Source organism: Colobus angolensis, unplaced genomic scaffold, assembly GCF_000951035.1.
Source record: "Colobus angolensis palliatus isolate OR3802 unplaced genomic scaffold, Cang.pa_1.0 Scaffold25, whole genome shotgun sequence".
Lineage (NCBI taxonomy): Eukaryota > Metazoa > Chordata > Mammalia > Primates > Cercopithecidae > Colobus > Colobus angolensis.
Genome location: NW_012115710.1, coordinates 3,214,051 through 3,239,690, shown reverse-complemented (window position 1 = coordinate 3,239,690; position 25,640 = coordinate 3,214,051). Strand labels below are relative to the sequence as shown.

At 53.0% G+C, this 25,640-nt stretch overlaps 1 protein-coding gene across 1 annotated transcript in view; it reads right to left on the bottom strand.

Moving 5' to 3' along the window:
* SHANK1 (SH3 and multiple ankyrin repeat domains 1) overlaps positions 1-25,640 on the bottom strand; it is a 54,792-nt gene that overhangs the window by 6,952 nt on the left and 22,200 nt on the right. The window contains exons 15-23 of the mRNA XM_011946502.1: positions 20,055-20,137; positions 19,702-19,826; positions 18,773-18,908; positions 18,431-18,511; positions 17,866-17,889; positions 17,579-17,647; positions 17,078-17,196; positions 2,772-2,868; positions 6-322 (exon numbers count right to left, since the gene is read on the bottom strand). Of these exons, the coding sequence (XP_011801892.1) occupies positions 6-322; positions 2,772-2,868; positions 17,078-17,196; positions 17,579-17,647; positions 17,866-17,889; positions 18,431-18,511; positions 18,773-18,908; positions 19,702-19,826; positions 20,055-20,137 (1,051 nt within the window). The remainder of the gene's footprint in view (positions 1-5; positions 323-2,771; positions 2,869-17,077; positions 17,197-17,578; positions 17,648-17,865; positions 17,890-18,430; positions 18,512-18,772; positions 18,909-19,701; positions 19,827-20,054; positions 20,138-25,640) is intronic.

Here is a 25,640-nt window from a genome sequence, read left to right as displayed (position 1 = left end):
TGGTGGTGGGCAGGGGGCAGGGGCCCGCTGTGGTACAGGCTCTTCTCGCGGCTCCCCACGCGGGTGTCGGGAAGGGAGGGCCCGTCAAAGGATGCAGGGGAGGAGGCGGGGAGGGGGCCACCAGAGCCGGGGTTGAAGGGCCCTCCCCGAGGGGAGGGGGTGAGGCGCCCTGAGGAGGAGGGGGCTGGAGGTGTGCTATAAGGGGGCTCTGGTGGGGACGTGGTGGGTGGCGGGGGAATGTCTTCCGAACCAGGCACAGACAGGCTGCGGCTGAATTTCATGGCTGGGGGTGCTAGGTAAGGTCTGTCATCTTCTGCCGCCCCTGGGGAGATACAGAGGATCAGGGAGGGGGACCCTGGTGGAGAGGGTCTCCCTGCTCCACTATCCCATAGAACTGCAACAATACTAATAACAAGAATGGCACCCCGTATATGCCAGTAACTTCACGTGGACTCGCCCAGCTCTTCCCTATTTGGGGTAAACCCAAATCTGCTTCATACAGAGGTACAGGTTGTGCACTGCACAACTGCCAAATCGCAAGGTGAGGAAACTGAAATTCGGCGGAACTTCCTCCCCGTGCCAGGAGGGGGCGCCGCTTTCTAACTCTGTTCAAAGGCTCAGTGAATGGTTTGGGGCCAGCAAAAGCGGCTGGAGCTGGGAAGGGATAGTCCCTCGTGTTTATGCATAGATGCGTGTTTCTTTTCACTTATATGCAGGAAAGAAGTGCAACCAGCACGTCAAAGCTGTGATTCTACAGAGAGAACCACTTATGATGAGGCTAAAGTTTAAAAGGGAGCGGATCTATAGAAAAAACAATCAGGTAAACGATGAGAGCCAGGTGGACCCCACACTCAGTGGGAGTGCAAGACTCACACTGGTGGACTTTGAACGCCAGGAGTTGGGGAAAAACTGGATCCAATCAGGGAAAAACAACTCCAGGAGGCGTGCAGGAGTGAAGTCTTTGCTTACTTCACTGCCAAGGCTCCGTCTTTGACCCTCTTCTCGCCTCTGACTACTCCCTCTCAACCAGTGACCAGCTTCATTCACTGCCTCTCTGCTGTTGACGCCCACGTTTATGCTTGGGGCCCCATCCTCAGCCCCGAGCTCCAGGCTCCTATATTCAAATACCCACACTCAACTGGCTGTCTCACAGGCATCTCAGACTCGAAACTCTCCAACCCAATCTCCTGATCTCCTCCCCAACAGACTCCGCCCAGCCCACCGTCTCCCCCTACCACCACAGCAAACAGCAGCTCTGCCCTTTCAGGCGCTAAGACTGAAAAACCTTGCAGCCACCCTTAGTAGCTTTCTTCCTCACGTCCCCCACATCCAATCCACCAGCAAATCCTGTTGTTTCCAAACATATCCGGAATCCAGTCCCTTCTCACCCCTCCAGAGTCACCACCCTGGGCCAGCGACTATCATTTCCTATCTGGATAGCAATAGCTGTCACCTCTCCTCTTTGGTCCCTGGGCTTCCCAACTCATCCCCTTCAATCTAGTCCCTTCACAGCAGCCAGAGGGTTTCTGTTAAAACCGAAGTCTGCTCATGTCCTTCCTCTGCTCAGAGCCTTGGCCATGCACCCACCTCACTCAGGGCAAAAGTTCAAGTCCTCACCATGACTCCCCAGACCCTGCAGGATTGAGACCCTATCCCCCTCTGCCCTCATGTCCAGTGCTCACTCGGCCCCTGCTACACGGGCCTCCTCCCTGTTCTGTAAACGCACCAGACTCAGCCCGACCTCAGGACCTTTGCAGAAGTGGTTCGCTCTGCCTGGAATGCTCACCCCCAGAGAGCCTCATGATACCCCAATTCATCTCTAGATGTTGTTTTGTTTGGTTTTGTTTGGTTTGGTTTTTGAGACGGAATCTCGCTCTGTTGCCCAGTCTGGAGTGCAATGGTGCGATCTCTTACCTTACTCTACTATTTTTTTTCACTTTTTTTTTTTTTTTTTTTTTTGAGACAGAGTCTCCCACTGTCGCCCAGGCTGGAGTGCAGTGGCCCGATCTCAGCTCACTGCAAGCTCCGCCTCCTGGGTTCACACCATTCTCCTGCCTCAGCCTCCCGAGTAACTGGGACTACAGGCGCCCGCCACCGCGCCCGGCTAATTTTTTGTATTTTTAGTAGAGACAGGATTTCACTGTGTTAGCCAGGATGGTCTCGATCTCCTGACCTTGTGATCCGCCCGCCTTGGCCTCCCAAAATGCTGGGATTACAGGTGTGAGCCACCACGCCCGGCCTACTCTTTTTTTTTCCATAGCACATACAACTGCTAACATAGTAGATAATTTTCTTGCTTATCATCCTTATAATCCATTATCTGTCTTCCCCTGCTATAAGGCAAGCCCCATGAGGGCAGGAACCTTTAGTCTGTTTTATTTGCTGACATATCCCTATTCTAGAACAATTCCTGGCATGTGGGGAGTGCTCAGTAAACACTTGTAAAATGAATGGATGGATGGAATCTGGTATAAGAGAAAGGACCAGAAAGCTGTAGCAGGTGCTTTAGCTCACTGCATCCCCATTCTCTAGATGCAGAGCCAGAGGCCCAGAGAAGTGAAGCCACCTGCCCCAGTTCACACAGCTGGGAAGGAGGGGAGCCAGGATCATGGTCAAGTTCACCCATCTCCAAAGCCTGAACTCTTAACCCAATTTGATGAAACTATGGTCTCTCTGGAAGCAGAAAACATTTCCAAGTCCGCTTGCTTTTCCTAAACTGTCACATTCCTGGCCTCCCCCAGCCCCCACATCTCTTCTTTTGGGTGGCATACCGATAGATTTTTGCCGGAGCATCAGCCCAGGTCCTGGAGGCAGGAAAGAAGGACGCTCGTAACTTGGCTGGGCACGGTGGTGGGGATCGAAGCTCGACTTTGGGGTGGCAGTCAGAGGGGGAGAGAGAGAAAAGATAGCAGAGAGAGATCAGTGAGCGCAGAAAGGCTTGTGGCTTCGCCACACGGCTGCCCCCTATTCCTTCCCTAAGTCCCTGCAGGAAGAGAGAGCAGTGTGAAGATGGTGGAAAGAGGCTGGGCGACGTGGCTCACCCCTGTAATCCCAGCACTTTGGGAGGCTAAGGCAGGATCATCACCTGAGGTCAGGAGTTCAAGACCCAGCCTGGCCAACATGGCAAAACCTCGTCTCTACTAAAAATACAAAAATTAGCCAGGCATTTGTCGGGCACCTGTAATCCCAGCTACTCGGGAGTCTGAGGCTTGAGAATCGCTTGAACCCGGGAGGTGGAGGCTACAGTGAGCCAAGATCGCACCACTGCACTCCAGCCTGGGTGACAGAGCGAGACTTTGTCTCAAAAAAAAAAAAAAAAAAAAAAACTAAAATAAAGAAGAAGAAGAAGGCAAAAAGGAATTCTGGGGGAATGAAAAGCCTTGAGTCTGGGCAGGAGGGAGAAAGAAAGGAGAAGAAAGCAGATTTTCCATCGACCCTTGCTCTGCTTCCTTCCTCCAGCCACTGCCCATGTCCAGGTCCCCACCAGTGTTCTCCGGGACGGAGCAGCCTCTTCCCTCATCTCCCTGCTGCCATCCTCGATCCCCGACCCTGTTCCGGTCTGTTTTCCACGCAAGAGGAAGAGGCCTCTTTCAAAAAGCATGCTATTGCCCCTGCTTGAAATCCCATGTCAGTTAGGAGATCGGAGGGAACCAAACTCCCAGCTCTGGTCTACAAGACCCTCCACGGCAGGCACTGCTGATACCCCTGCAGCTGCCTTCCCCCTCCCCCTGGATGCAGCATCCCATCCCTCTCCCACTACTGGGAGTGTCACCTGCCTGCTGCCCTTAAGAATCACCCTCCTTCAGAGTCCTGGACTCGCCCAGTCCATTATGTGTCCCTGCTTCCCGGAGCAGCCCATAGCCCATGATTGACTGATATGGAGGTCCGAGGCAGCACTAAAGCCGGGGTGCCCAGCCTGACCCCACGGGTTCCCACTCCAGCGAGAACCACGTCTGCCTGACCTCCTTCCACAGCCCCAGCCAGTCTCCTGCACTCCCTGAAGGTTCCCCCTTAGCAAACCCTTAGTACAGGAATCCCCACCTCAGGCTCCCATTCTAGGGAAGCCCACACAAAGAAACCTTGCAGGACCCAGCCTCTGCCCGCATTTCCCATTTGTTCCCTTGGTCCCCCTCCACTCCCACCTCTTCCTTCTCCTCTGTCAGCCCCAGGTCTATCCTCATTTGAGAACACCTGGTTCTCTCGGCAACCGCTTTCCCTCTTATCGTCACAGTTCCTTTTCAGTGCTAAGTTCTCCTGGCGAGACCTTCCCCGGCCCCCTGCCCAGACTGCACTTCCCTCTGTCCCATTTTCCTCACAGCATCTCTCTTCCCTAGAAACCGTCTTGTTTACTTGCTGTCTGTTTCCTCCACTAGCCTAGAAACTCCCTGAAGGCAGGGCCGATGTATCCCAGGCATCCCACCTACAGTGTCTAGGGCCCATGATGCTTTTAGGGGAAATGTTTTAATTTCTTTTCAAAGTAGAAGTGAAAGAAAAAAAAAAGAAAAAATTCTACCCTGGATAATATTGGTCTCTGCAGCAACAAAATAATAAAATTTAAACTTTTTTTTTTTTTTTTCTTTTTAGACAGGGCTGGAATGCAGTGGCGTTAACACGGCTCACTGCAGCCTTGACCTCCCGGGCCCAAGCGCTGCCAACCTCAACCTTCTGAGTAGCTGGGACTATAGGCAGGCACCATCACATCTAGTTAATTTTTAAATTTTGTTTTGCAGAGGCGAGGTCTTGCTGTTTCCCAGGCTCATCTCAAATTCGTGGGCTCAAGCTGTCCTCCCACTTTGGCCTCCCCAAAAGTGCTCAGATTACAGGCATGAGACACCTTGCTGGCCAATGTTTTTGTTTGTTTTTAATGCAGAAGAGCAAAAGTGCCTAAGGTTCACGGAAGTCATTATGAAACCTGCCGAGGGCAGGGTATAGTAGTGACTTTGTCAGTCTCGTTTCCCACTAACTTCCCAGTCCCCGCATAGGGCCTGCTGTTCTACAAGCGTCAGATAAGTAACAGGGAGAATCAGCCAAGGTCAGGCACTTAGGGGCCCGGAGTCCCCAGCTTCTGCCAGGTCTCCCATGTGTCTCCCTTCTCCATCTTTGAGACCAGAAGTGCAGAGAAAGGAAACCCTCTCGGAATGAAGTTCCCACCTTTGGGATGAACCCTCACTTCCTGCACTTCCCACCATACCCCCTCCTGCCTCTTTCCTCCAGCCATTCACAACCATGCCCAGTTCCCTCAAGTCTCACCTCCGAGACTCTGCTTGGAACATCCTTTCACTGGGCTCTGTGCTCTGCTTGGAAAAGCTCTGTCATCTTAGCCCTGCACCCTGGCCCAGCTACCCCCTTCCTTTAGGCCTGCAGTGCCCCTTAGAGTAGCCACTAGCCATTCAACTGTGCATTTCCGGCCAATATGGTGGCTCATGCCTGAAATCTCAACATTAGGGAGCATCGCTTGACCCCAGGAGTTTGAGACCAGCCTGGGCAGCACAGGGAGACTCTGTCTCTACAAAAATAAAAATTACAAAAATTGCTGGGTGCGGTGGCTCACGCCTGTAATCCCAGCACTTTGGGAGGCCAGGATGGGCAGATCACCTGAGGTCAGGAGTTCGAGACCAGCCTGGCCAACATGGTGAAACCCTGTCTCTACTAAAAATACAAAAATTAGCCGGGCGAGGTGGCGGGTGCCTGTAGTCCCAGCTACTCGGGAGGCTGAAGCAGAAGAATGGCGTAAACCCGGGAGGCGGAGCTTGCAGTGAGCTGAGATCTGGCCACTGCACTCCAGCCTGGGTGACAGAGCGAGACTCCGTCTCAAAAAAAAAAAAAAAAAATTAGCTAGGTGTAGTGACACACACCTGTCATCTTAGTTATTTGGGAGGCTGAGGTGGGAGGATCACCTGAGTTCAAGGCTTCACTGGGCTATGATTGTATCACTGCACTCCAGCCTGGATGACAGAGTGAGACTGTGTCTCTAAAGAAACAGACAAACCAGGCCGGGCGCGGTGGCTCAAGCCTGTAATCCCAGCACTTTGGGAGGCCGAGATGGGCGGATCACGAGGTCAGGAGATCGAGACCATCCTGGCGAACATGGTGAAACCCTGTCTCTACTAAAAAAATACAAAAAACTATCCGGGCGAGGTGGCGGGTGCCTGTAGTCCCAGCTACTCGGGAGGCTGAGGCAGGAGAATTGCTTGAACCCGGGAGGCGGAGCTTGCAGTGAGCTGAGATCTGGCCACTGCACTCCAGCCTGGGTGACAGAGCGAGACTCCGTCTCAAAAAAAAAAAAAAAAAAAAAAGAAACAGACAAACCAAAAAGGCAAGTGTAAATTTCAATTAATTAAAATTAATTTGTAAAATTCGATTTCTCTCTTGTGCTGGCCACATTTGAAATGTTCAACAGTTACCTGTGGCTGGTGGCTACCAAATTGGACAGTATAGATGTGGAACATTTCATCATCAGAGTTCTATTGGTTCTAGTCCAGACTTTCCTGGGGTCTGTAATACACACCTCTCACTGTAATTCCCTCCCTGGATTGGGACTGTCTGTTGCTATGTTTGTCTCATTGATTCATTCATTCCAGAAATATTTATTGAGGACTTCCTTTATGCCAGGGACTGTGACAGATACTCAAGATACAACAAATTAGACAAATGTCCCGGCCCACAGGAAGGCCAAGCAGGCCATAAACAACCTAAATTCATAAAATATAACACGGGTCAGATGGAGGTAAGGGGGAGGAGAGAGGGAGAATGTAATTTAAAATACAGGCTGGTGCCAGGCGTGGTGGCTTACGCCTTTAATCCCAACATTTTGGGAGTTCAAGGTGGGTGGATCATTTGAGGTCAGGAGTTTGGGACCAGCCTGACCAACATGGTGAAACCCATCTCTACTAAAAACACAAAAAAATTAGCTAGGCGTGGTGGCGCATGCCTGTAGTCCCAGGGAGGCTGAGGCAGGAGAATCGCTTGAACCTGAAGGCAGAGGTTGTGGTTAGCCAAGATCGTGCCACTGCACGCCAGCCTGAGTGATAGAGCAAGACTCTGTCTAAAAAAAATAAAATAAAATAAAATAAAATAAAATAAAATAAAATAAAGGGCTGGCCAGGCGCAGTGGCTCCTGTCTGTAATCTCAGCACTCCAGGAGGCAGGAGGATTGCTTGAGCCCAGGAGTTCAAGACTAGCCTGGGCAACATAGCAAGACCCTGTCTCTACTCCCCATTTTTTTTTAAATTAGTGGTGCATGGTGGCATGCACCAGCTACTTGGGAGGCTGAGATGGGAGGATTCCTTGAGCCCATGAGTTTGAGGCTGCAGTGAGCTATGATCGTGCCACTGCACTCCTGCCTGGGTAACAGAACAAGCCCCTGTCTCAAAGTAAATAAAATAAGGTGGTCAAGGAAGGCCTCACTAAGAAGGTATTATCTGAGCAAACTCCTGGAGGAGGTGAAGAAGGGGGCATAATGATGTGTAGAGGAAGAGTGTTCCAGGCAGGTGGAACAGCAGGTGCAAAGGCCCTGAGGTGAGGGTGAGCCAGGCAGGCTCAGGAGGAGTAGGAAGGAGGCCAGGAGCTAAAGGGCAGGAGTTGAGGTCAGACAGGTGATAGAAGGGTGGGATTGGGTAGGACCTGCAAGTTTCAGGTTTCTTTCAGATTTTGGCTCCAAGGTCTCCTCTCTGGAGAGGCTTCCTCCTATTACTCTGTTCATAACTCCCTTAACTTATGCCAGTTTGGAGTCATCATAATCACTTGCTTGCTTGTTTACTGTCTGTCTCCCTGGGCATGCAGCCCACCCCAATACTCTTTCTACTCTATTTGCTTGGTAAGAAAATGCCAATCTTATTTGGCACCTTTTGAGAGACTACACTTCCCAGACTCCTTTGCAGCTCGGTGTGGCCATATGACAAAGGAAGGCCAACCCGGATGCACAAGTGGGAGTGTTGTGTGTTACATCTTGGATGTCTTGGAGGTAACTCAAGAGGCAGCAAGGTGCCCTCTTTTGCCCTTCTGCCTTTCTGCCCTTCCTTGTTCCTGCTACCTGGAATGCTGGTGCAATAGCTGGAGCTCCAGCAGCCATTTTGGATTATGAGGCCAGTCTGCAGTTGGAAACATGGCGAGGATGGTGGAGCAGAAATTGAGAAGGATTCTGGGTCTTTAAGACCATGGAGGCTGCTAACCTGCCTGAGACTCCCTATCTCATACTTTTTTTTTTTTTTTTTTGAAAAAGAGTCTCACTCTGTCACCCAGGCTGAAGTGCAATGGCATGATCTTGGCTCACTGCAATCTCCACTTCCTGGGTTCAAGTGATTCTCCTGCCTCAGCCTCTTGAGTAGCTGGGACTATAGGTGCCCACCACCACACCCAGCTAATTTTTGTATTTTTACTAGAGACAGGGGTTCACCATGTTGCCCACTCACCTTGGCCTCCCAAAGTGCTGGGATTACAGGTATGAGCCACCATGCCTGGCCCCCATACTTGTTTAACAAGAGAGAGATAAAAGCATTTTTCTTGGTCAAGTCACTATTATTTGCTTTTTCCCCCTCAGGTACAGCAGAACCTAATTCTGCTAGTCTCCTCTTTCAAATGTAAATTCTGTAAAGGAAGTTACTTTGTTTGACTGAAAAAAGAGAGAGACCTTGAGAGCCCAGCAGCGGGTCCAGGATATAGTAGGTGCTCAATAAGTATTTGCAGAAGGAAGAACTCATTGGAAGCAATACAAGAAGCCCTGACAAGATGTGGGGAGCAACTCCAGGACAAAATCCCAGCCTGTTCCTCTGAACATTCCCATCAAACAGCACACAGCCAGTTCCAAGCAGGTGTCAGGAGCTGTCGCCTGAAGGCATCCCTGCTTTGACGGATTTCCTGCCATGCTGCTCTTCTCTAAGCGTGTCTCAGCCTGCTTAATCCTTCTCTGCTTTGCTGAATATTTTTCTGACCCCCTCCTCCATCTCCTTCAGCCACAGCCCAATACTCTGCTTGGCTTTCTGTCCTGTCCTGCAGCTGTGTGGTATCAGACAGCAGAACCTTCCAGAAGATAAAAGCAGTAGAGAAGTGGCAAGTGGAGGGAGACACTCTTGTGTGAGCCATTTTGCCTGCTGTTTTTCGTGTGTGTCCTCATTGGATCCTCACACCTGTGAGTTAGGTGGATTATACCCATTTGGGTGATAATGAAAGAGGCTGTGGATCAGAGAGAAAAGGGCCTTATCCTAGAGCAGCCAGCGAGTAAGGAGGAGATTAAAGACACATTGGAGAAAAGAAATCAGAGTGGCTCAAAAACCCTAAGATAAAATGGGAGGGGTGGGAAGAGCCAGGAGAAGGGGATGTGACCAGTCAGGAAGCACATGGGGACTGCTGAAGGGCAGAGCTGGAGAGGACACTAAGAACAGAATCCAGGCAGGAGAGGACAGCTGGGAGGAGGGAAGGCGAGGGAAACACCTGCACAGGGTATGGGTGCAGGTGATGGGGGCCAGAGGGACAGACGAGGATCAGGTGACAGGTGAGGGTGAAGGTGATGAGGCAGGGATCAGAGTGACAGTGGAGGGGTTGATGTGACAGGGGAAGGGTCAGAGTGACAGAAGGGACCAGGGTGATGGGGGAGAGGTCAGGATGACAGGGAAGGGTTGAGGGACAGTGGAGGGGTCAATGTGATAGAGAAGGGGTCAGGTGACAAAGGAGGAGTCAGAGTGATGGGGAAGGGTGAGGGTGATAGGGTGGGGGTCAGGGTGAGAGAAGAGGTAAACGAGAGACAGTGGAGGAGTCAAAGGGACAACGGAGGAGTCAGGGTGATGGGGAAAGGTCAGGGTGATGGGGAGGGGTCAGGATGATGGGGAGGGGTCGGGGTGATGGGGAGGGGTTAGGATAATGGGGAGGAGTCAGGGTGATGGGGAGGGATCAGGCTAATGGGGAGGGGTCACGATAATGGGGAGAGATCAGAGATGGGGAGGGGTCAGGATGATGGGGAGAGGTCAGCGTGATGGGGAGGGGTCAGGATTACAAGCATTACAGGTAAGGGGTCAGGGTGATGGGGGTGTCAGTGTGATGGGTCAGGGTGACGGAAGAGGGCTTAGAGTGGCAAGGAACTGGTTAGAGTGAGAGGGGAGCCGTGTCCCGGACAGAGGAGGGTGCAGAGTGACAGAGGAGGTGTCAGATTTGCAAACTGACAAAAGACACTTCCGTGCCATGTGGAAGAAGGGACAAAAACGGGTTAGCTTGACATAAGAAGGGTCAGGGTGACAGGAGAAATGTCAGGCTGACGGAAGAACCATAACAGTCTGATGGGGCATCGCACTGATCCCCGAGGGAGCACCTGAACTCCACCAACCAACGGGAGCATTCGCTCCCGCGCAGAAGGGGCAGCCAATCAGAGTGCGCAGCCTTGCATGACGTCACCGGCCGCCGGGCAGATTCCCCCTCAGTGAGTCGCCCGAAGGCCAAGTTCTCCGTCACCTCGTGGCCTGGTGCCTCAATGGCAGCGCATGTCCTGCGGCTGACCAGTGGCTAGGGAACTCCTGCTAGGAAGGCAGCCCTGAGACGGGATAGGGGAGGGACAACTGAAGAGACAGAGATGGGGGGACAGAGAGAGACAGAGACAGAGAGAGGGAGACAAGGAAACACAGAGACAGAGGTAGAGACACCGAAAAAGAGAGACAGAGATGGAGAGACAGAGACAGAGACGACAAAGGCAGAGATGAGGAGACAGAGAGACAGAGAGAGAGCTAGCGAGACAAAGAGACACAGAGACAGAGATGGAGAGACAGAGACCAAGAGACGAAGACAGAGACGCAGGAGAGAGGGAGGTGGGCAAACAGGGAGGGATGGGAAGATGGTGAGAGTGAGAGAGGGGAGGAGGGACAGACAGAGATGGGGCCTAGAAGGGGGAGAGACACGGACTGAGCGATGAGAGGGGAAATGAGAGGGCGATGGGAAGCAGGAAGAGCCCAGAGAGGCAGGAGGGAGGGCAGCTCTGACTCGGAGAGGGCCTGCGCAGCTCCAGGAGGGAACCCCAGAAGCGAGGAGTGCAACTGAGAAGGAACAATGATGTCTCAGACTGAGAGACGAGGGGGCACGAGGGAGCCCTCAGTCATCAGTGGCGGATGACAAAGACAGTAGCCGAGAAAGCCAAAGCCATACCAAGGGGCAGAGGGACAGCAGAGCCCGAGGAGGAGACAGCCCAAGAGGTGCCCTGACCTAGGGTGGATCTGCCGGGCTCTGCGTCCCCCCTCTCCCCACCTCCTCTAGGTTGTATGCAAAAGTGCATCCTTGGAGAGGGTCCTTAGACAGTGGCATCTTTTTTTTTTTTTTTTCAGAGAGGGAATCTCACCCTGTCACCCAGGCTGGAGAGCAGTGGCACAATCTCGGCTCACTGCAACCTCTGCCTCCCAGGTTCAAGCGATTCCCCTGTCTCATCCTCCCCAGTAGCTGGAATTACAGGCGTGTGCCACCACACCCAGCTAATTTCTGTAGGTTTAGTAGCGATGAGGTTTTGCCATGTTGGCCAGGCTGGTCTCAAATTCCTGACCTCAGGTGATCCACCTGCCTTGGCCTCCCAAAGTGCGGGGATTACAGGCATGAGCCACCACGCCTGGCTGATAGTGGCATCTTTTTATTTTTTTATTTTTTTATTTTTTATTTTTTTTGAGACAGAGTCTCGCTCTGTCGCCCAGGCTGGAGTGCAGTGGCCGGATCTCAGCTCACTGCAAGCTCCGCCTCCCGGGTTTATGCCATTCTCCTGCCTCAGCCTCCCGAGTAGCTGGGACTACAGGCGCCAGCCACCTCGCCCGGCTAGCTTTTTGTATTTTTTAGTAGAGACGGGGTTTCACTGTGTTAGCCAGGATGGTCTCAAACTCCTGACCTCGTGATCCGCCCTTCTCGGCCTCCCAAAGTGCTGGGATTACAGGCTTGAGCCACCGCGCCCGGCCGCATCTTATGCAATGCTTTGCTCTTGCTCACTTTTGTGCAGACCTGACCCACGAAGCCTCAGGGGGATAGTGCAGCCCCGCCCCCCACCACTGCATCTAAACCGGAGGGAAGATGCAGAGTGAAGAGGGGAGAGGAGCTGAAATGAATGGGAAATCGAGACACCGAAAACAAGACCAGACATCAAGAGAGGCCACCAAGATGCAGAAACCTCATGAAGGGGCATCTGCATTGACTCAGAGAGTGGGAAAGATAAAAATGGCAGGTGGGAAGGGGTAGAGAAGGTGGCAGAAAGCCTCCAACATGAGAGGGGGGCCTGGGGAAGGCCCAGGGACAGATCCAAGAGGTGAGAGAAGAAAAGGCAAGGGGGATGCACAGGACAAATGACTATGGGTCCTCTGGACACAGAGGGAAAGGAGGTCTCGCAGAACTCAGGTGAGTGCCTGTGAGTTTCATTTCTAGGAGGCAGGGGCAGGTGGGCAGCTGGTTTTATTACTGGTTGGTGTCTGGGCTCCTCTGCGGCTGGGGGTCTTTGGAGCTCAGAGAGTGAGTTCCCTGAGGGTTAGGCTCTTGACTGTCCTGTACCTGGGTTCATGCAGGGCAGACCTAGCACTGTGACTGCCTGGCACTTCACAGGAGCTCTGTGCATTTGTTGAATTAATGAAAACAGGACTTGCTCTAATTAGTTTATCAGAGATTTACACTCAGTCTGATATGCTATTGTGGGGTCTCTAATGTTGCAGGGTCTCTGGAGGAATACACAGAGATCACTGGTGAGTCATGGTGGACTTTCTAGTTTACTTTATTTCAACTAATTAATTTATGTATTTGTTGAGACAGAGTCTCAGTCTGTTGCCCAGGCTGGAGCGCAGTGGCGCAATCATGGCTCACTGCAGCCTTGACCTCCCTTGCTCAAGTGATCCTCCCACCTCAGCACACACCATGACTGGCTAATTTTTAAATATTTTGTAGAGACAGGGTCTCACTATGTTGCCCAGGCTGGTCTCGAACTCCTGGCCTCAAGTGATCTTCCTGCCTTGGCCTCCCAAAGTGTTGGGATTACAGGTGAGAGCCACTGTACCTGGCCTATTTTCTTTTTTTTTTTTTGAGACGGAGTCTCACTCTGTCACCCAGGCTGGAGTGCAGTGGCACGATCTTGGCTCACTGCAATCTCCACTTCCTGGGTTCCTCCTGAGTAGCTGGGACTACAGGCGCCCGCCACCTTGCCCAACTAATTTTTTTTTTTTTGTATTTTTAGTACAGACGGGCTTTCACCATGTTTGCCAGGATGGTCTCGATCTCTTGACCTTGTGATCTGCTTGCCTTGGCCTCCCAAAGTGCTGGGATTGTAGGTGTGAGCCACCGCGCCCAGCCCAGCCTGGCCTATTCTCTATCCTGAGGAGTTCACCATCTGTTGGGAGTTTGCTGTGTTACAGTTAATCTCATGGAATCCTCATAAGAACTGGGCAAGGCTGGCTTTAGCCCCATTTTACAGAACAGAAAACTGAGATGCAGAGAAATGAAGTAATGTGGTCCAAGGTGGCAAATTAAGTTAAAGGAAGTCAGAATTTGAATCCCCATTTGTCTGTTAATACAGAGTTTCTGGGGGATCAGGAACAAACGGAAACACCAGAGAGGGAAATTCAGAAGGAGGAGAGTCTAAAATACAGACTGGGGGGAGGCATGAAGTAATGGGATTAGTGGGAGTACCTCCCAGGCTTCCAATAAATACTGAATAATTTAATGAGTGAATATGGATGGTAGCATCCTAAATCTAAGTCCACATAGGATAATCCTGGGGCTGAAAATCTTTTAATCTTTTTTGTTTGTTTTTTAGAGACAGGGTGGTCTCTCTCTGTTGCCCAGGCAGGAGTGCAGTGGCACAATCATGGCTTACTGCAGCCTCAACCCCGGAGGCTCAGGTGATCCTCCCTCTTCAGCCCCCGGAGTAGCTAGGAGTACAGGTGTGTGCCACGACATCTGCCCAACTAATTTTTGTATGTTTAGTAGAGATGGGTTTTCTGCCATGTTGCCCATGCTGGTCTGGAACTACTGAGCTCCAGGGATCAGCCAGCCTCAGCCTTCCAAAGTGCTGGGATTATAGGTGTGAGCCGCTGTGCCCGGCCCTGAAAATCTTTTAACCTTAGAATGATATAGGGCAGTGGTTCTCAATTAGAGGTGGTTTTCCTCCCCAGAGGACATTGGGCAGTATTTGCTGCTGGCATCCAGACAGTAGAGGCCAGGGATGCTGCTAAAATCCTACAATGCACAGGACAGGCTTCCACAACAAAGAATTACGCAGCCCCAAATACAGGCAATTGTGGCTATTTGCGGTAGTTATGTTAATATAGGGTTGCCACACATTTCCCTCAACCAATCAATACATAATCTTGTTTTATGCATGTTTCTGTTGAAGGATGCCTTATTTAATATACATTGTTGATTCATTCACATCCAACTCCTGGCTAACAGTGCTCTAACTCATGCCTGAATGAAGCTTCTCTAACATACGTATTTTCTCCATAAGGCACATCACGGCCTTCTCGGACTTAGGAACACTAGACAGCTCTTCAGCACCATGCTTGGGGGACCTTTGAAACACTGATATCGCCACTAAAAGGCCCAAAAATGCAAAGCACGTGGCACTAAATAGACCGAGAAAAGACACTTGTTCACAGTACAAGAGCTGAAATGAGAAGGCACCCTCGTTCAGCCTCGTCTGGGAGCCCGCATGTACTCAAGATTTTCTCTGCTTTGCGCTTTTCCAAGAATAACCACAAAAACCCTTCGCATATTGATCCTAGGGTTCTAATAAATTTCAGCGAGTAGGCGTATTTGGACTTTGGTTCTGTCTGATTAGATATACACGCGATGGGAGGTCTCCGGCAAGTGAATGCAAATCTCTAAAACCATTTCATCTTCTGTGAAATGGGAATGTGCATGTTCTCTCTTTCTGTTTCTCTATTGCCCTTTCCTTCTTAAAGCTGGTTGTGAAGAAGTTTGCTGAGGAGTTATGAGAAGTTTGCTGCAGTGCAAGTGAAGACAGAAGAAGATCACAGAAGGAGAAAACAGTGCCAAAAATGGTAAGAGCCCAGGGGAGGTAGATTTGTACTCCATATAAGGGAGAAGTTTTTTCTTTTTCTTTCTTTCTTTCTTTTTTTTTTTTTTTTTTGAGACAGAGTTTTGCTTTTGTCACCCAGGCTGGAGTGCAATGGCGTGATCTCGGCTTACTGCAACCTCCGCCTCCTGGGTTCAAGCGATTCTCTCGCCTCAGCCTCCCGAGTAGCTGGGATTACAGGCACCTGCCACCATATCTGGCTAATTTTTGTATTTTTAGTAGAGATGGGGTTTCTCCATGTTGGCCAGGCTGGTCTCAAACTCCTGACCTCAGGTGATCAGCCCGCTTCAGCCTCCCAAAGTGCTGGGATTATAGGCGTGAGCCACCACACCCAGCCTCCTACTCTTGATTTTTATAAAAGTACAAGACCTTCCAGAGCACGAGGGACTGTGGATAGACTTCAGGGGCCTGTGCACTTGTACAGGAAAAGAAATCCTATGTTTTCATTTTCATCATCCTCCAACAAAAACTCAACCTTTCCTCAATTCAATATGTAAGCAGCAAACCATGCTAGTTTCAGCAAGACCCATGCCTGTATCCCCAGTAGGAATCACAGATATTTCCATATCCCATCACAGTGGTGCAGATTTCCCAAAATAGTGTTTATGCTCCTCGTGATTTTGAAATTAGAGTTGTTAAGATCCACCGCCAGTGTCTAACATGTTGACAAAAAGAGATGATATTATGATATCACAAATTTTGCTTTTGAAAAATATTTTGAGAACTATATTTTAGTGTAACTGGCCTCTTTTGTTAACTTATTTTATGTTATGCATTTATAAGCATTATTCTGAGGACTACGGCAGCCTGACAAAGAGATCCATGACCCCCTAAAAGTCACAGAACCCAGTTTTAGAGTAAATGGGCTCCTGACCACTAGGTGGTGGATGTGGCCAGAGGATGGGGACTGGGCAGAGAAGAAGGAAGCGGGAAGGGAAGAGTAAGGCAGAGCGTGGTCTCTGGAGGAGACAGTTGGAGGGTCAGGGGTGGCACTGGTAGGGCTAGTGGGGGATGTGTTGGAGGGAAGGCACACAGTCCAGTGGAGTAGGGGCAACATCCAGGAAGGGACCAGCAGGACCCCACCAGGACAGCCAGAGCTGTGGCAGGACCATGGGTTCAGAGGGCTGCCCCTGGGTTAAAATCCCTCTTCCTTCCTTGAGCCTCAGTTTCCCCCTCTGTAAATGGGCTAACAACCTCGTGCACCTCCCAGGATGAATCTAAGGAATGAATGAGATAATCCATATAAACTTTGGTGTCTAGCCGGGCAAGGTGGCTCACGCCTGTAATCCCAGCACTTTGGGGGGCTGAGGCGGGCGGATCACTTGAGGCCAGGAGTTCGAGACCAGCCTGGCCATCATGGCAAAACCCTATCTCTATTAAAAATACAAAAATTAGCCAGGTAAGGTGGTGCACACCTGTAATCCCAGCTACTTAGGAGGCTGAGGCAGGAAAATCGCTTGAACCCCGGGGGCAGAGGTTGCAGTGAGCTGAGCTTGCCCCACTGCACTCCAGCCTGGGCGGCAGAGTGAGACTCAGTCTCAAAATAAATAAATAAATAAAAATAAAAAAGTAAAATAAAATGCAGTGTCCCCCAAATTATCAACACTCCCCACAGATTGGCCTCTGGTTGTGAGGAGAGGCAGACAGAGTGGCGACAGACGGGACCATTCATATTTTAATAAGTACTATGTGTTGGGTATCTATTATTATGTCGGGGAATCTCCATCCATGACTTCATTTTGCCTTCCCGGAAACCCTTAAGATGGGACGCAGAGGGACAGAAAGAGGCGGGGCAAGAGCGCAAGTATAACAGCAGGGGTGGGAAGTGGAGAGAGAAAAGGACAGAGATGGGATTTGAGGGAAAGGGGTTAAGGAGGAAAGGAGGTCCCCAAAGTTGGGAGAAAGGAGGAAACTCTAGGATGCGCGTCGCCCCTCCAGGACCAGCCTAAAGCACAGGGGCGTCAGGAGGGTTTTGGAAAGAGAAAGGCTCCAGGTTGGTGTGTGAACCGCCTTCCCCCTGCCATTTCCTCCCCACACCAGGCCGCCTACCTCAGTGGCAAAGAAGCCTTTGGGTCGGTGTTTGCCCAGGGACGCGAGGCCACCGGGCCCAGGGCTCTCGCTTGCACTGATGGTCTGTTGAGCTGCGGCCAGGATTTCGTCCAGTTTGTCTAGGGGGAGATGAACAGATGGGAAGACAATGAAATGAAGTTTGCTTTGACCGGGGCCGCAGAGACCAGAACTGCCGCCCGCAGCTCATCCAGCACCTGGATCAACCAGGAAAGGACAGCCCTGCCTGGGTCCAGGTGGACGGGCAGTCCCGCTTGGAGACACAATCACCAAGCCCAGTTGGCAGCACCCAGGGTGGGAAGGGGTGCGGACAGGGAACGGGGCAGCCGTCGGGAGAGGGCGGGCGGAGGGAGGGGAGGTGGGATCGCGGCCTCTCTGGGGCAGGAAGGTGAGGGGCGCCGTGGGGCTCATGGTGGGACGGGGTTGCAGCGGATGCCGGGGCTGGGGCCCGGCAGCCCGAGGAGCAGGGCTGGGCCGTCTTACTGAGAGCCATCTGATACACGGTCCGCTTTTTCTCCATGCTGGGCACCGGCGCCGGCTGCTGCTCGTACTCTGTGGGCAAAGAACACGGATGAAGCCCAGGGAGTCCCCGGGGGCGGGGTGGAGCGGGCTCGGCCTGTGGGCGTGGCCAGCAGGTGCGGGCCGGTGGGCGTGGCCAGCGGGCGCGCGCATGCGCGAGAGGGGCAGTGAGGGGCCGGGGTCGGGGAGGGGCGAGTCCGCCGGCGGGGTCGGGAGACGGGGGCCCTCCCGCCAGTCCTGTGCCCACTCACCACTCTTCTTCTTCCAGGGGGAGACTAGCCCGGGGGAGAGGCAGTAGAGGAGCCAAGAGTTAGGACGTCAAGGGAAGGAGAGGGGCCCCCTCTCTGGAAGCCCACCTCCCTCGGGGCCCCGGGGCGGGAGGCGGTCAGCTGTCCGACCAGCCCCCTGTCAGGGGAAATGGGACCCCCAGGTCCACTCGACCTCGTCTGGAGGGAGGGGCTTGCTTTTCTCTGTTATTGAGGGTTGGGGGGAGCTGGTGGAGGGAGAGATGTTGAATGGGGCTTGGGGGTGAGGTGGGACAGAAGGAAGGAGACAGAGAAACCCGCAGAGAGGGTACATACAGACCCTGAGAGAGACCCCAACAGAGAAACAGATACAAGAGCACAGAGGAGAGTCGTCTCTCAGACACCCTTTCCCAGAGACACACACACAGGCCAGAGTCCGACCCATGGACTGGGGACAGGATGAGGACAAGGACCCCTGGTCACTAACAACACTAACGAACTCGAGGGATGGTCCAGCCCTCCTTCCCCTCTCCCCCCCAGCCCCCGGGCCTCAGCAGCCCCGCAGGCTCACCCATCTCCTCCAGCTCTGAGGTCATAGATTTGGAACGCAGGGAGATGGTTGGGGGCGGCAGCCGCTTGGCCTGCTGGGGTGCTGGAAAGGTGATGAGGGGAGGCATCAGTATCATGGGGGAGACGCCCCCACCACCCTCTGCCACCACAGGGCTCCCAGGGCTCAGAGAATAGCCGATGCCAGCGTGCTGAGCCCTCCTGGCCTCAGTTTCTCCCCACAAGGGTCATGGAGAAGTAATGCTAGGGAACGGAAGGCCTTGGGCAGCAGCAACCAGCCCTGGGGCTCCCGGCGGGGCTGAGCCTGGTGGCAGTGAGGTGGCTGTGAGAGTGGCCGCAGGAGCACCTTTCTTGTGCACTGCCTCATCCATGTCCGGGTGCCTGGTGACCATCACCACCTTCACCATCAGCGTGTTGCCCCCCTGGCGGATCATGTTCACCACCTGTCGGTGGCCGACCTTCACCACATTCTGCCCGTTCACCTGTGGCACAGACACCCCCAGATCACACAGAGTAGACGAGGGGAGGGGTGCTTGCAGCTTCAGAGACCCTAACAAGGGTGGCTCCTGCGCTGCCCTGTCCATGGCCCTCTGGGCCACGTTCCCTTCCCTCTGACCCTTCATAATTACCGCCTCCCTGGGCAAGCCCCCTTTCCCACCCTCCCTGGCCCCAGGGTTGGGGATGAGGCTCAGCCTACCCTATTCACTTCCCCCTCCCTCCTTGTCCCTAGTATTTATTTATTTATTTGTTTATTTATTTATTTTTAAAAGATAAGGTCTCTCTCTGTCACCCAGGTTGGGGTACAGTGGCACAATCATGGCTCACTGCAGCCTCGACTTCCTAGTTTCAAGCAATCCTCCCACCTCAGCCTCCTGAGTCAGGAAGCTGAGGCCTCAGGTACACAGCACCAGCTAATTTTTTTATTTTTTAAGAGCCAGGGTCTTGCTATGTTGCCCAGGCAGGTCTCAAACCCCTGAGTTCAAGCACTCCACCTGCTTCAGCCTCCCAAAGCACTGGGATTACAGGCGTGAGCCACTGTGCCTGGCCATCTCCCAGTATTGTGTATGTGTTGTATGTGTCACTCTTTTGAGATGCCTCAGAGGCCTTTGGGTGGAATCACTGGGGAAAGTAGAGGCTGGCTGGAGGGTGGGCAGGGGGCTGGGAATCCTGGTGCTAAAGGAGAATAAAACTGGGCAGCCAGATCCTGGTGTGGATCATGAGGGGGTCTGGAAACTTGTCACAGGGTCCCAGGGAAGAGAGGGGGCCTAGACTGACCTCGATGAGGAAGTCTCCCATTCGCAGTCCAGCTCGCCATGCCACGCCACCCTCGTCCACCGACTCCAGATACTGCAGCGCCGGGAAGGCCGGGGTGGGGGTGAACTCCTCGATGGGGGTCTGCGCTGCAGACAGGGAGGAGCCGGCGGGGTCGGAGGGGAGGGGGTGGAGAGGCCGAGCAGGGGATGGGGCTCAGACCCAAGTCACGGAGGCCTCACCGCAGCTGAGGGACCAGCACCCCGGGGTGGGGTGGTGGGCGGGCTGGGGTCCCTTTCCCTTTCCAGCCCCCCTTTCCAGCCCTGCTTTTGGGGTCACAGAGCCCTTCTCCCATCCCCTCCCCGGCTGGCACTCACCCTTGGCCCCCCGGAGCACGAACCCAAACCCCTCACTGTCCTTCTTCTGCAGCAAGACTGTCTTTTCCTTAATGATGTAATCGCTGGCAGGGAGGCAGGAGAAATGGGGGGGTTGTGGTGGGGAATAGAGAAGAGATCGTGAGACACAGAGCCTGTCCCCCACCCGGCAACCCAGAGACCTGAACCCCTGCTCCAGGGCTATTAATTACACCTCCTAGGATCTCTGTCAGCCACTCTGTGTGCGTATGCTAGCAGCGGCCCTGACGGGCTTCCCCCTTGGAGCCGGCATGCTCTGTCTCCCACTCCCTCCTCATTCATCCATCCATGCATCCATCCACCCATCCATTCAGCACCAGGCACGGTGGGGAGGATGGGGAGAAAAGCTTCCAGATTACCAGACAGCCTGGCTTGGGTCCCTGCTAGTCACTTCCTGCCTATGACCTTGAGCCCACAACTTTAACCTTTTGTGCCTCAGTTCCCCCATCTATAATGGAGGGCGATCACAGACCCTACCTGATGGGGTTGCAGTGGGAGTCCAGTGGGGGTAATACACATTTAGTATTTTGCACAGTGCCTGGCACACAGTAGGTGCTCAATACGATCTGCTTGATGTCCTTGGGTCAGGGTGTTAAGTCAAGAGGATTCGTGTATTTTGATGATACCCCTCAAAATTCCTTTATACATATGTCACCTCCCAAGGACCCCACACAGGGTAAAATTGCTAATTCTGCACTGCCCAATATGGTGACCATTAGGGTCATGTGGCTGTTTTTATGAAAGCTAATCAAAATCGAATGGAAAAATTCAATTCCTCAGTCACAGTGGCCATATTTCCAAGGGTGCAGAAGCTGCACGTGGCTGGGGGCCACCACATTGGACAGTACAGATACAAAACATTTCCACTGCTGCAAAGCTCGCTGTGGACAGCACTGTCTTCTGTATTCCCTGGTGCATCTCAAATGGAGTTCCTGCCTGCAGTCAGCATATTCTATTATAGTAAAATGCAAAGCACCCGTGAATATGGGTGGTAGTTTCCAGTAAAGCCACCAAATGTACCCAGGAAATGTCAATGAAACTCAGATACAGTTCATGGATCTCAACGCTCACTTAAACAGCCCCAAACCCCTGATATGACCACTGTACACCTCAGGAATACACATCCATTCCACTCCCAGAGGATCCAACACCCCCAGTCTACAGCAGGAATACTCAGACACCCTGGCTGCATCCCCACTGCCTTCAGAATACCCAAGAACACCCAGGAGTCACTGGAACGTGCACTCTGCTGTGCCCTGCTTCCTTCAGCACTGTCTAAAGCCCATCCCACCTCCCACCCTCACAATCCCAGTGTATTCCAATAATACTCAGATCCCAGTAACATCCATGTGGCCCTAATACACTCCAATAATAGCCAAGCATGCTCCCAATTACCTGCCCCCACAAATTCAGCAAAACAGCCCTCCTCGAATACTCCAGTATGTTTCAGCAACCCCCACACATCCCAGTATGTTCCAATAATAACTCCCCCTCACTCGGATCTCAGTGTATTCCCAAAACACGCCCTCTGAACACATACATCCCAGCAAACGCCAATGATACTTACTGTGCTCCACTGTATTTGGGTGCCACCCCCACAAGCACCCCTGTATGCTCCCAGGACCCCCATGGCTCCCCTTATAAAAATCCATACATTTGCACCATGGCGACAGGGTTCTGGACGTGCATGTGTCCCCCTTTCCTGCCACCACCCTCCTTGTGGTGCCTCAGTGCACCTAACACCACACATGTTCACATGTACATACTCCAGCAACAGTCCTTGCTCAAAGTTCATCACAGTCCAGTAAACTCATCCAACTATACCCGCCATGTCTTCCTCCCCTGGATGGAGAGGTGTTGACAGAGAAGGAGGGAAGGGGCTCAAAGGGGTGAATGAAGGGAGGAAAAGGGAGAGGGGAAGGTAGGAAAGGGGCCGAGAAGGCTGGAACAGCAAGTGGACAAGGAAACTGGACCCGGAAATTGGCTCAGAGGTCAGAGCTGCCTGTTTCTATGCATGCATTCTGTAATGTCCTCACTCTCACCTTCCTACTCCTCCTCTTGTATCTCTTCCAGGTCTCCAGGCTCCCCTAGCAGCCAGCAGCACCCTTCCTCACTGGAGGTAACCTCACTTTTCTTTCACTCATACCACAAACCCCTCCCTTCCTCCATCTTTCTCCCTGCTCTCTGGAATCTCTCTCTTGCCCCCTCATCAGCCTCATACCCCACACATAAGCCTTCCCCAAATGTCAGCCAATATAGTCAATAAAACTCCCATGTCAATATGCCAAGAAGGAGTACTTGCCATGGGCTGGGCAGTATCTGAAGCCCTTCACAGATAGATCATTAAATTGTCTTTTCATAACCAGCCTCTGGGGTAGGGATAAGTGCCAATTCCACATTATCTATGTATTTATTTATATTTTTTGAGACAGAGTCTCACTCTCTTGCCCAGGCTGGAGTGCAGTGGCACAATCATAGCTCACTGCAGCCTCAAACTCCTGAGCTCAAAGGATCCTCCAACTTCAGCCTCTCAAGTACCTAGGACTTACAGGTGCTTACCACCACGCCCAGCTAATTAAAAAAAAAAAATTTTTTTTTTTTTAATAGAGATGGGATCTCACTATCTTTCCCACACTGGTCTTGAACTCCTAGACTCAAACAGTCATCCCACCTCAGTCTCCCAAAGTGTTGGGATTACCGGCATGAGTCACCACATCCAGCCCTAGTTTCACTTTATAGGTGAGGAAACAGAGGCACAGAAAGGTTAAGACATCCAGCCCTAGTTTCACTTTATAGGTGAGGAAACAGAGGCACAGAAAGGTTAAGTAACTTGTCCAAGGTCACACAGTGAGTATCACTCTTCAACAATACCCAAGAGAATACTCAGGTAACTGCAGTGGTAATACCCTCCACTCCACAGCACCGAAATACCTTGAACACATATATCCGTCTGCTCAGAATCCACCCTGAGCTCGGCCCTGCAGCACCTGGAGTTTATCCCAGGGTGTGGCAGTAACACCGTGGCGAGGAACGCTTATTGAATTATTGCTGAATGCCAGCCATGATTCCAAGCACTTTGCATGTATATATTTCCATTTATGTATTCAGTTAGTCTTCACAACAATCCAGGGAAGGTTTGACTGTTATTCTTCCCATTTTATAGATGGGGAAACTGAGGCACAGAGAAATAACTTGCTCAAGATGACACTAGTTAAAAAAATGTCAAAGCCAAGATTTGAATTCACCAGAGGTAACCTATATATATGCCAGTGGTGATCTAGGGCGGGGAGGGGGTCCAACAACATCCAGACCCACCCTGTTCCTGCTTCTCAACCAACCCCTATCCTACACATGCTCCATTCCCCGCTCTGCTCCATGACTCCCTCACCCAATCCCCAGCTAGGACATAGGTGGTGTTGCCCTCATCCCACCACAGTCTCCTTGGACTTTCCAACTGCTCTTTTGCTCCCACAGCTCCATGTACCTCTAAACTCACTCTCCCCAACTCCTGTGTACCCCTCCTCTCTGCACCTCACTCCCTACTCCTGCGTGCCATCTTGAGGTTCCACATCGCCCTAACCCGCCCTCCTCATCCCTGACTCCCACAAGCCCTCCTCACACCCCATGGAACCATCCCCCCATTTCCCATGTCCCCTGACACACCCTACCCCCCTTTCCCCCAAAGCATCCTCCTCAGACCTCTGTGACCTCCTCACCCTCGTCCTGCGACCTCTCCCTCATCCTTTAGCCTCATCCTTCCCGCACCCTCTGGCACCTCCGTAAGTAACCTCACTGGCTCCCCTAAAGCACCTCTGGTCCCTTTCATGCTTCTCAGGTACCCACTTTTGCATCAGTGGAAAGCTAAACCTATTTCTGCCCCCTCGACTCACTTCACCACAGCCCTCCCGCCTGCGTTTACTGGCAGCTGCGTTTCATTTACATTGCCTGCGTCCTCTTGGTATTCTCCCCCTACTGTCCAAATCCCCACTCCCAAATCCTCCCCACATTCCCCGAATTCCCTCCCCACTCCATTTCTCTGCTCCGAACCCTCCGTGCTCCAGCCTCCACCCCTCCCCCACTTCAGCATCTCCACTCTCCCCTGTTCCGTTCTCAACCCTGCACCTCCTACCCAGACCCCTCTAGCCCCTCCCCCTCGCCCCCCATCTTGGCTGCCCCCGCAGCACCCCATTCAGGCTCCCTCTGGCTGACTACCTGCCCTGCAGGAGCTCACACAATGCTTTTCCCCAGGCCATCCCTCAGCAACCCTGAGCGGCCTCCGGAGCTCAGCAGCCAGCTCTTGTTCACTGGATCCCACACACAGGGGCACTGCAGCGGCCAGCACTCCCCTCCCCACCCCACCTCCTTCTCACACACCCAGGGTCCGCCAGCCCAGAGCCTGCTGCTGTGCACGGCGCACCCCCAACCCCGCAGTCAAGCCCTTCCCCATGTACCCGTGTCCACGGCCTGCCCAGAGGCCCCACACAGGGACGCCAGCCCCCGTCCCCATGCTCAGAAGTGGCACACACAAGCGGATGCGGCTCCCCATGCAGCTCAGAGGGGGCTCAGCACACGTGCCCCACATGGGCAGAGGGCAGAGCCAGTGACTCAAGTGCCCCTGACATGCACAGACCCCCGGGGGCAAAGGGGCAAGGGGGAGGAGCACATGGGGACGGAGACACAGGATGGACCCTTGAAGTAGGGACCTGTGGGGGAGGGGCAGGCCAGGCCCAGGAGGGTGGGTGTTGGGAAGCACAGCCGCAGTCCCTGGGACAGACCCACTCCAGCACACACCACACACCACACACCACACACCACACACACACACACACACACACACACACACACAGTCCCAGACAGCCTCGCTGTCGCTCCAAGTCATACAGAGACAGACGCTGTCACACAGGGACACACAGATGGACACAGTTGGGGGGTGGGCTGGGAGCCCACCATCTCTCCATCTCTCTCTCACTCACACACACACACACACACACGCACGCGGCTGCAGGCAGTCACACACACGCACATCGACACAGCCACACTGACACACGAACCGTCGCACAGTGACACGCAGCGGAAAAAGAGGAGGGGAGGGGAAGCCGGGGGCGGGATGCGTGTGTGATGGAGGGGGGATGACTGTGAATGGGAGAGAGGGGTATGAATGGGGGGACTTGCCAACAACGTGAAGAGGTGTGGGGATGTGGGGATCAGAGGGACAGGGGCCTGGGATGTAGGCGGATGCGGGTAAGCCACCGTGGCTCCACACAGGGAGGGCTCCGGGGAGTGGGGGCGCTAAGGGCGGCAGAAAGGCGAGTGGGCTCCAAATCCTGGAGGGGGGTCAGTTTGGGGGGCCTGCTGGGAGGAAGGTCTTGAGGGAAGAGCAGAGGGGGGCCTGGAAGGGCCTGTGAGGGGGTGGAGGAAAAGATTCCCAGGGCTGACGAGTGCGTATTAGGGGGGAGGGTCAGGGAGAGGGGTCGAGAGAGGGAGATGGAGGGGGGCTGAAAGGGATTTGGGACTGAGAGAAGGTTAAGGGAAGAGGAGCGGAGGGGAAGG